The 11,819-nt window shown below is 37.3% G+C and overlaps 1 protein-coding gene across 1 annotated transcript in view; it reads right to left on the bottom strand.

Moving 5' to 3' along the window:
• The window catches only part of abca1b (ATP-binding cassette, sub-family A (ABC1), member 1B), a 38,422-nt gene extending 32,443 nt beyond the window's left edge, over nucleotides 1–5,979 (bottom strand). Inside the window, exons 1-2 of the mRNA XM_082177537.1 lie at nucleotides 5,826–5,979; nucleotides 1,088–1,195 (exon numbers count right to left, since the gene is read on the bottom strand). Of these exons, the coding sequence (XP_082033663.1) occupies nucleotides 1,088–1,153 (66 nt within the window). The 5' untranslated portion in view covers nucleotides 1,154–1,195; nucleotides 5,826–5,979. The remainder of the gene's footprint in view (nucleotides 1–1,087; nucleotides 1,196–5,825) is intronic.
• Between the last annotated feature and the right edge of the window lie 5,840 nt (nucleotides 5,980–11,819).

Raw genomic sequence — 11,819 nt, forward strand, 5'->3', positions numbered from 1 at the left:
ATTAAGTTTCAGTATTTTACTGTTTTTAACCATTAAACTGTAGAAAAGTAAATTAAGGACTGTATTTTCATGCAAGTCTTTAAATATAAAAAGTACATGTGTTTTTGGACATAACCATGTTTTAAAACATGTACCATGGTAATCTTGTGTTTAAATATTTTTATTTGGAATTTCACAACAATTCCTTTGTAATTACCATATTCTTGGATGTACCTTGTAAAAACACAAATTTCAGTCCCATGTTATATATCAAAATACCGTAGTATGGTATGTCACACTCTTAGGAAATAACCCTAGGGTTCTTGGCTCAATTTTCAAGAGTGCTTTATGACAAAAAGTTTCTATAGAAGAGGAAATGTCTTAAATGATTGCATAATACTTTCATATTTAAAGGGTTATTTCAATGTTAACTTGAGATAGAGTATGTTTGCAAGCTGTTTATTTAATACAATTTAATTAAAACAAAAAACGAATTAAAACTAAATTAATTAATTAAAATGAAATCATAAATATAAAATGTAAAAAAAAAACATAAAATGATCTCATGATGTGATCCCCGGCCTAAAAGGTTCTATATAGAACACATCATGTTTTGTAATGGTTTAAAGAGTAAAATATCCTATACAATTTCAAAGAGATTTGAATTCTATGTCTGTCTGTATCTGCATCACTTTTAGGAGAGTCACATAAAAGTGGTTTGAATTTGCATTGGCCTGAGAATATTTATGTTAGCAGCATTCTGTATTGAAATGACGTTAAAATAACTGAATTTGGGTTGTTATGGGATATGAACATCTTCAGATTATATAACTTTCCATAAATTAAGAGCTTATCAAATTAAATCTAAAGTGACTAAATAATCTCAAGTGACAATTCTGATCTCTAAAAGCAGCATGATGTTAAATGAATCATAACTGTTACACATTTTCCTTTTTTCAGTAAGCTACATTCCTAAACATAATGCGTAACATGCGTAACACAAAATGATATTTGCATTTGAATAAATGTTATTCTTGTTAGTGAAAGCAGATGGAAAAACAATGAGAAAACCAGAAAGATATATCCAAAATAAATCTGTTGTCCTCACCGTTTGTCTCCTTCTATAGGTGAAGTTCTTCCAGAGCAGCAGACCCAGCTGAGTGGAGACAGACATCTTCACTCGGGTCCCTCTTCACTCTCAGCTCTCAGCTCTCAACTGCAACGACACAACGGAGGAGCGCGGAGTGAAAAAGACACCCAGCAGCGAACAACAGAGCAGCTCAAAAGTCCAGGACAAAGTGCAGCCCTCCTATCTGACTCTCTGCTTCTCGCTCACGTCTTCGCTTTTCATCTCTCCTCTCATGACCCGTTTTAGGGAAGGCTAGCATTTTCTTTTTCCCATAATTCCTAGAAGTGGTGGACCTTGTAGTGTCAGAGTATCATCAAGCAAGGAATTTCACAGGCCATTAGGGTCTCTGGGGTAGGTAGCTTTATTCCTAATGGCCATGTTTGATCAAAGAGCTTCATTTAAAATGCACAGATTTGCTGAAAGTCAAGGAGAGAATCGGTGGCCTTGCTCTATGCTAATGATTCTTTTCAAATGCGAAAAGGGTCCAGACATTCTTGAGTGATCTTCTAATGCTCACATTGTTTTCACTCTCGGTATCCTTTCAGTGATTTAATCAGCTATCCCCAAACAGATATGATCAGGTTTGTGTCAGATGGGATAGGATGGAAACAAAACTTAACCCTGTAAAGCCTGACATATGAAATAATATTTAGGGGGGGAAAAAGCATGCATGTCTTTGTTGAGTATCATATTTAATACATCAGGCTGGTTGGCTCATATACTGTAGTGTGATAGTGAGAATATAGAGCTCAGACTCAAGGAGGAAAAACACCTCAGTTTTATTCAGAGGCTCAAACTGAACAAAAATATGCAATTGGATGCAGTTGCTGATATTTATATGGCCAAAAAGTAAGATGAAATTCTTATAGCTTGTAATGTAAATCAATGAGATCTTTGTAACCGTATAGCTAACTACTTAAATGCATATAAATATCAGTTGTCACTCTATCTATGTCTTCTAATAATGTCTTAGTAAGGTAATATTATAAATGCATAATGTAATAAAAGCCACAAAAGCCTGATGTATCATATTCGATACTCACATTTTAACATGACATATGGATAATCAAGTAAATCTAAGTTGCTTCAGTCTAGTAAGTGTTCATCTTGAAATATTACTAACAATATAAGTTTTTCCTATGTTTACTTTATAAAAATCAGTAAAGATTTCACAGCAAAAAGACACGTGTAGCATGGCCTGAAGGAGGACATTTTTTGAATTGTACTAAAAGGCCTTTCGCTTGCTAAGTACAGTAGGCTTTATAGGGTAAATCATCACCCTAAGGAAATAAAATACTTCTTGAATATCTCACTTCTTTCTCCTACTTAGCAATGAGATATATTGTACACTTTTACTTTAGAAAAATGACTCTCACAAGACAAATCAGACATTTCCCATAAAATTTTCTTTGAGATCAAATGATCTGACCTGCTATCCACATTAATTGTAATGCTCTATACAACAATAGACACATTTATATGTATTTTCATCTCTTGTAAGGAGTTTTAGGAGAGGCATCTAAGAAATTGTTATCCACAATTTTACTACTGATGCAAAACGCAAGTTTTAGTGTACCTGCGTCCCAATTCAGAGGCTGCATCCTTCGAAATCCACGAAGGTCGGACTGAGCGATGTTAAATGGGACGGTCTAGCCTACAGAGGACTGTTCTTGTCGCCAAGCAACTGTGACAGATGCCGTTGATGGTGTTTGTAGTAGATTGGGAAAGGCCACGAATGATCCATCTGTTGTATCCTTCATTGCACGGGAAACAAAGGACGCATTTGGAGGCCACATTTAAAGGAGCCTTCGATTTGGGACAGCCTTCGTCGCACCGCTGTAATGCAATCGGCCTTCAAATGCGGCCTTCGAAGGATGCAGTCTCTGAATTGGGACGCAGCTAATATGAACACTTCAGGCAGATCCATAGAGCACAATGCATCGTGTTGTGACGGAACAGCAGATTATGCTTCATTTACCCCGACCCCACAAAACTCTTAGTGTATGGTATCAGAGTTATTTTGACATTTAACCACATTTTATTTGTAACTACCTTAAGCTGACTGTTTTTACACAGTTATAGTTTTGTTACACAGTTATTGTATTGTTATCATTTTCGTTTGTGAACTTCTTTATATTTTCTCTAACAGCCCAAACATACTATAGAATGGTGCATAAAACTAATTTATAAGGAAAAAAACTGTAAATAATAAATCAGCTCCTTTGCGGATTCCAAGTGATCAAGGGCGCCTTAAAGGGGTGGTTCGGGATTTTTGACATCGGACCTCATTTTTAAGTCAGCCTGGTTGTTATTCATCAGTGGAGACATTTTTTTTTCAAAATTATCCAGTCCTTATATTTGGATAGTTAGCCGATGCTAGGCTAGCGCGAGTCAATGGTATATGTTAGCCAGCCATTAAAAACCGTTTTACCCACTCCACAGTGCACCAAACGCAAATCAATTATAACACTAGACTATCGATGTATATGTCCGTTGAGAGAATAATGTTAGAAATCAAACTTACCTTTCATCACATTGCATTAGTTATAATTTGTTCCCTGTAATCATAAGCCTTGTCTACAGCAGCAGCGGAGTGATATTGATTACCTAGGCAACCGAGTGAGCCGGTACACACATGACGCAAGTGTATTTACCTGCCGCTGGTACACTGATTACAGTGCGCTTCTGTTCTGTGTTTACTTTTTGCCGCATTACTAACCGGAGCAAAGTAAAATTCCGCAGCTGCTGAGAAACTAGTTCCTTTGGGATCATTGAGATGAAAGGTAAGTTTGATTTCTAACATTATTCTCTCAACGGACATATACATCGATAGTCTAGTGTTATAATTTATTTGCGTTTGGTGCACTGTGGAGTGGGTAAAACGGTTTTTAATGGCTGGCTAACATATACCATTGACTCGCGCTAGCCTAGCATCGGCTAACTATCCAAATATAAGGACTGGATAATTTTGAAAAAAAAATGTCTCCACTGATGAATAACAACCAGGCTGACTTAAAAATGAGGTCCGATGTCAAAAATCCCGAACCACCCCTTTAAGGCGTTCCATTTAAACTCATTGCAAGGTTTCAGCCAGTAGTGGGCACTGGTGCAACGTAAGCAATGACGTACAACGGCGTGAATGAGACAGAGGTAAGTTAGCAAGGAAAATTGGACTTAAACGTAGCCATTGAATTACTCGCTCAATCGATTCATTCTCTCAAGTCTCGGATTCATTCAGGAATGAAACACCACTCTGTTCGGCTATGCTGTGAGTCAGTCGCACACCGGGTCAGTGACTTTGCTTTGGAAGTTTAGCTGACAGAGAAAATAAAACACACCGCTTTGAGTGACATCAATTAATACTCCATATCAATGAAACAAACTCTGCGTATTGCCTAAAAAATGGTTAGCATCGACGCTTAAAAAGATACTAATGTAAATGCATTTGCTTCGTGCATCGTGAAGCTTTGCCACACAGATTTTGAGAACTGGCCAGCTAAATAAAACAGGCGGTGTGTCAAATAAGTAGACTAATGGGTAATGTAGGAGCAGATGCGTGGTATACATTCATACTTCCGATATAAACACTTAGTGAATTTCTCTGACATACTATGTCTACACAGAGGGAAGCCTATAGGCTCTGCCCCGGTAGGGTTTATGTCAAGCCATTAGTCTGGTTGATGAGAAAGAGATTAAATAGATGCAATAAACGCTTTAAGAATCAGTACAACTGTGGCAGCGGATGACTATTATTCTTGTTTTTAATGTTTTAATTAAATTTCAAACAAATAAAGGCAATGTACAGTCACAACTGCAATAATATACTCAGAAAAACATACTTAAAGGACTCACATGTGGATGACTATTCTGTTTGGTTGACCAATCAGTGTAAAGGGGCGTTTCATTCCCGCCCACATATTTTGGATTTATTGTTTTTCCATTTGGGAAAATAGAACAAAGTGTGATGAAAACAAGAATAAAAATATGAAAGAAAAAAAAGAAAGAAAAAAAACATACACGAGATGGGATTCCCTACCTGGGAATCACTTCTCTTGTCATAAGGAAATCTATAACTCATTTACGAATAACCAAATTAATCATGTATAAACAGTGGCATTGATTGAATACACATAAGAAAATAATATTTCTCTCACAGAGATTAGCTCTGTGTGTTCATGAGAAGGGTCGAATAGGCTATGTGATAAATTAACGGTGTATTTGTCTTACCGTTTTGAAGGCAAAAACGAGAAAAGAAATGATCCGAAGGTAGGTTCACTGTTCTAACATTTCTGTTCTCAAATAGCAATCCTGATCTTTCTGTCCACCGATAACGAACCAGAGGTTGTCACTTTTGCTATTTTCTGTTAGCCTTCTGTTATAGTTTCTCTTTTTTTTCTTTTTTTTCTGTCAGATTTTGTTTCTGAATTTGTCATACAGTTAAATATCATGTGCGTGTCGCATAATTTCATGAAGCATTACTTCGATGGGAGGGAAAAAAAACTTGTACCAGTAGACTGAACTTTCATTCAACCATTTCTTTTGACAACTTTTACTCTCTCTCTCTCTTCATAAATTCTAAAATTGTGTTGTTATAGCGCTTAGCCTACTATTTGTATTGTTTTCAATTTCAATAATACATCTAAAACGTTGCGTTTGCGTTCATTCTTTAAAAAAACATAAACGTTGTTAAAGAAAACGAAGCATAAATGTATCTTACCCAGATGTATCTTCTTTGATGGACATTCGCTGTAATCCCTATGAATCAGATGTATATTGCTTCACTCCGGTGACGCCGGTGGTGCTCGTGCGAAGAAGCATCTGAAGATTTTGAAGTGGTTTTATAGCGCATCCGCTCTCTCTGAGCGCCGGGGTTACTGTCGGTCATCCAGTGTACTGCTCCTCTACAAGAGGAGCCCAAAACAGCTCTTAAACTGCATAACTGCTAACATCTGCTGACGAATGAATGCTATGAAAACAATGCAGAGGGAAACGTGCCTTTTCCACTGTTTTTTGGGAAACTATGACATTTTGTTTGCTTTTTAAAAACCATTAGCAGAATCCAATTTGAACTATTTATTATTTAAAATACAGATGATGGCAAAGTATTTAAATGCACTATTAGGTTCTTGAATGCAGGCAGAACACTTGACTCATTCCCTTTCACTTTTCACTTCAGTTCCATTTCCTTGGATATGGTTGACGGGATGTGATACTCTATGTAAAGTGTGTACATAGAGTACACCCACGTGTACTCTAAAGTGTGACACACACACACACACACACACACACACTTACACACACACACACACACACACACACACACACACACACACACACACACACACACACACACACACACACACACACACACACACACACACACACACACACACACACACACACACACACGTTGCCTTTGGCTTGCTCAGTTGGGGATATTTTGGGGATATTTAATTTAATTTTATCAATCAATCAATTCCTCTTGAAACAAACTTTGTTGTATTATTTTAATTTAATACTGTGAAGCTGCTTTGATACAATCTGTATTGTGAAAAGCGCTATACAAATATACTTGACTTGACACACACACACACACACACACACACACACACACACACACACACACACACAGTCATGTGAAAAAGAAAGTACACCCTTTTTAATTCTATGGTTTTACATGTCAGGACAATAAAAACTTGTCTGGTCTTTAGCAGGTCAAGTCACATCAAGTCAAGTTACTAATATAGCGCTTTATACAATACAGATTGTTTCAAAGCAGCTTTACAGTGTTAACAGGTAAGTTATGCATTTCTGCTGTTTTTTAGCTGAAGACAGCTCAGTTTTGATTCATTTCCGTTGCAAAGTTTAGTTAATAAATCACTTCATCCATCATCTATAATCTATAAAATCTTTATATATAAAGCAGTTCTGCAAAAAAAGATGTCATTGTTTAGCTCAGTTCAGTTCTCATACAACAGTGTCCGTACAGTCAGATCAATAATATTTTTGAATATTAAGTGTCCCCTGCTAAGCAAGCCAGTGGGTGACAGTGACAAGGAACCCAAACTCCATCAGGTGACAGAATGGAGTAAAAAACCTTGGGAGAAACCAGGCTCAGTTGGGGGACCAGTTCTCCTCTGGCCAAAAATGAGGTACCTCAGATGAACAACACCACATGTCATGTCATGGTTTAACAAAAACTAGGCCAAAATGGATAATCCATGTATGACAAACTACACCCTTACTGTTTCTATAGGAATTAAAAGAGTAGCAGTCAGGTGCTTCTAATCAAATGTCTTTGATTAATTGATCAATAGCGAGTGTGATCACCTCTATAAAAGCAGAAGTTTTGTCTGTTTGCTGGTCAGGATCATGCATGTGTGTCTTAACAATGCCAAGGAGGAAAGACGCCGTGATCTTAGAGAAGCAATTGTTGTGGCCATCAATCTGGGAAGGGTTATATGGCCATTTCCAAACAATTTGAAGTCCATTATTCTACAGTGAGGAAGATTATTCACAAGTGGCAGCACAGCTTAGGTTTGCAAAGTTGCATCTGAACACATCTCAAGACTTCTGGAAGAACGTCCTTTGGACAGACGAGACCAATGTGGAGATGTTTGGGCCATAATTTACAGTGCCACGTTAGGCGAAAACCAAATATATCAGCACAAACACCTCATACCAACTGTGAAGCACTGTGGTGGAGGGGTGATGATTTGGGCTTGTTTTGCAGCCACAGGACCTCGCAATCTTTGAGTCGACCATGAACTCCTTTGTATACTAAAGTATTCTAGAGTAAAATGTGAAGCCATCTCTCTGACAGATAAATCTTGGCCAAAATTGGACTTTGCAACAGGACAATGATCCCAAGCACTCCAGCAAATCTACAAAAGAATGGCTGAAAAAGAAAAACATCAAGGTGTTTCAGTGGCCTAGTCAAAGTCCAGACCTCAACTCGATTGAAATGCTGTGGCAGGACCTTAAGAGAGTGTGAGAGACTGATAAAGTCATATGGAAAATGATTACTTCAAGCTATTGCTGCTAAAGGTGGTTCTAAAAGCAATTAAATCATAGGGTGTACTTAGTTTGTCACACATGGCTTCTCCATTATGGCCTATAGTTTTAGTTAAATAAATAATGACACAGTGTAATATGGCATGTGTTGTGTTCATCTGAGGTTGTTTTACCTAATTTTAAGACCTGCTAAAGACCAAATTATTTTTTCTATTATGCCTGATAATTAAAACCATAGAATTCAAAAGGGTGTACTTTCTTTTTCACATGACTATATTTGGGAGAACATGTCTTCTCAATTTCTATGCTCTATCTATGATCTTCTAGCTATTTTATTCTCTCAGTACAAGAATGTAAATAAAACTGTACAATAAATGAGGTCAGACTAGACCTATTTGATGTATTGACCTATTTGACACTTAAAATGATTGAGTGTATGTTCTTAATCCTTTAATCCTTATCTGGAAAATATTTTTTTCCCATAGACCATTTAAGTAATCTCAGCTCTTCAGGTACAAACAAAGCAACAATATTGTGCCATGGCATATGCCAAGAAAGATGTCATTTGTGTGTGTTTGGTGTTTGTCGTGGTGTTGCAATACAGAAGCAACCGATATTGTGAAATTCCGGGAAATCATGGCCTTGTTCTCAAGCCAGATCCCGTATTCTAGCATTGTGAGAAACACAAACACTGTCATCTGAATTCCCCAAAATACTGCACAGCTCATTATCCAAATGAACCTATTAATGATATCTTAATGGACCGTATTTTACAATTTCATAATACTGGCAGAACAAAACAGACTATATTGAAGTTCGCCTAGTGACAACATCAAGCTTTTTAAAGAAGACACAACAGTATCACTGACTGATCTCATGTGACATGTGCTGTATATTCCAGGTGTTCTGAGGCTGTATGATAGGGTTTAGTGGAAAAAAAACGAAATTGAATGTATTATTTAACAAAATTCTTGACCTTGGCCGTTGGTCTTCTGTGCACGGCTATGCGATGTCCGTTCATGAGACTCATTAGCGCCACAGTTCACTACATCTCGCCCAAAGAGAGCACACAAGCTGTGACATGAAATACAACGCATAGAAATCCCCAAAACATTATCAGTCTTCACTGAGTCAAATATCACCAGTCCGGATCTCCTGTTTGTCTAATGACAGTTGACAGATGTGAACGCGATAACCCAAAGACACGAACACACAAGGTAGGCTATTCACCTCAGAGATAAAGGTACATTTTATGTCGCGTTTTCGTAAATCTTGATTCTCACAACTTGTGTGTTTTTTCTGGGTGAGACGGACTGAACCGTTGGACGTCGTGCAGCCGTGCACACAAGACCAACAATAGGCCTACATTAAAAATGTTGTTTGTTTTTCACTAAACCCTGTCATAAACCACCCGCAGAACACTTGGAATATACTGCACATGTCACATGGGATAATTCTGTGATATTTTGCATATTTTTTAAAAGCTTGATGCTGATCACTATGGATGAGCACGAGCGCCCAGCAAACACAGAACGTTGGCACAACGTACCCAACCTACTAACAACGTTTTATCAACATGGCCAAAAGGTTGCTATAACTACGTTGTGTGGTGAAGGTTGTTACAGCGTTGTGCCGTTGTCACAATGTTGACATTGAACCACCGTTCAGGGCCATTGCTTAAAGTTGTGCCTAGGGTGTCTGGACAACCACTGGACGACATAGCCTACTTTTCACTGCCCTGAAGCGCGAAAATCAGCCTTTTAAATTTCAACTGACCATTGGGCCGTCTCTCATTCTTCATCGAGCAATCCTTACGTGAGAATTGCGTTTAATTTACCTCAGCTAAATAAGATACGTAATTATTCAAACGCACAGAGACATTTTTTTTTGTGTATCTGCTCGCACAACTGTTTATTTTTTCCTTTAATTTCTCATCTCATTCGTTTCTTTGCTAAATTTTCTCATGTCTGCTCATGATAGTTAACGTTAACCCACTCCCTGTTTTGTTTTCTCACAAATGTATGACTTTTGGAAGTGCAATTTGATTACCATGTGCAATTTTAATAAAGTTGAATTAGGTAACCATCTATGCCATTTTTACTCTTCAAAGTGTTTTGGCGCGTCTTCTTACAATTCTACGTTGTTACAATGTTGCGAGCACGTAGACAGCGACGTTGCCATTGCAGAAATGCAACGTGCCACAGACGTTGCCACAACGCAAATGTGTTTGCTGGGCGGGACATTTAAAAAACAAAACAAAAAAACAAACTCCTTTTGTGGTCCATAAAAGAAAGAAGGGCTGACGGCAGTAAAACAACACCAGGTTGAGTAAATGATAAGGTTCATTTTAGGGTGAACTATCCCTTTAAGTAACCTGTGTGTGATCTCACTATCTGGAGGAAGGGTCAGCTGATATTACCGGTTCATGTATTGCATCTTCTGCAGTACAACTGTTGGCACGTACAACACACACCGATGTCTGCTCCTCTGCTACGGGAAGCTGCGTAATATTTCTGTCATTTTTAGTGGAAGAGGGTGATGAAATAATGGAATACATTCCCAGAAACTCAGGCAAAACATGTTCTACACTATCTCATTTTAGGCTATGTGAAGTTTCCTAGCAATTGCTAAGTGAAAATTGTTTCAAAGTATGTAAATGCAACACACAAACAAATTCAGTGAACATTTGAGTAATTGAAATCAGATTTTTGGGTAGCCTATACACCTTCGGCGCGCTCTCGTACGGTTTCACGTCCATAAAGAGCAGGACTTATGCTTTCTAGAAGAAGAAACATGGAATGCTATAGATGCACAGAGCTGGTATATGAAACAAATATCACATTCCTCTTTGTCAGAAATAGAGTAAAGGCTCTTGTGGAACAATAATAAAGCTGAGAATGGACTGATAAACAAGGAAAACTGCAAACCTGCTGAATAAGGAAGTGTGTGACAGACACGTCAATGCTGTTTTATCACATTTAAGGGGAAAGTTCAGGCTTCATGGGTTTAAGGAGTAATAGGGCTGATATGTTTATAAGAGCAAAGCAAAATAGCCTCGTTGCAGAGACTTCAAAATCTCTTCTAAAAATGTGTTGAGGCATTCTCTAAAACTGCTGAAGATTGCACATAAACATGAAGTAGGAAAGCAAATTGAATGTTCCACCCAGCTGTGAGAGATAATTTTGGTTATATGGCCCTTGTATTTACTGTGCCACGCACTTAGAGAGAGAAAATAATACCTTCACATACTGACTTTGACTACCCGAAAAAATAAATAATGAATACAAAAATAAAAACCTGAGGTTTAAGAAAACTCTGAATTGTATTATTTTATAATGTACAAAATACTTCATGATATACAATACATCCTAGGTAGGTCCAAAAGTCTAAGATCACACCAAATTTTTTGAAAATCTGGAAATAAACAGAACGCAATGCATGCTATTTTTTCCCACATTTTAAAAACTTTATGATATAAAATGATTAAATATGTAAGATTCTGCACTGTTAAAAGGTTTTTTTTAATGTTTGCTAAAAAATACAGTAAAATTGTGAAATATTAATTTGAAATAACTGTCTTCCATTATATCATATTTATAAATGTAATTTATTCCTGTGATGCAAAGCTGATTTTTCAGCATTATTACTCCAGTCTTCAGTGTCACATGATCCTTCAGAAATCATTCTTATATGCTGA

Source organism: Leuciscus leuciscus (genome assembly GCF_965113295.1).
Source record: "Leuciscus leuciscus genome assembly, chromosome: 8".
In the NCBI taxonomy this organism is placed as follows: Eukaryota; Metazoa; Chordata; class Actinopteri; order Cypriniformes; family Leuciscidae; genus Leuciscus; species Leuciscus leuciscus.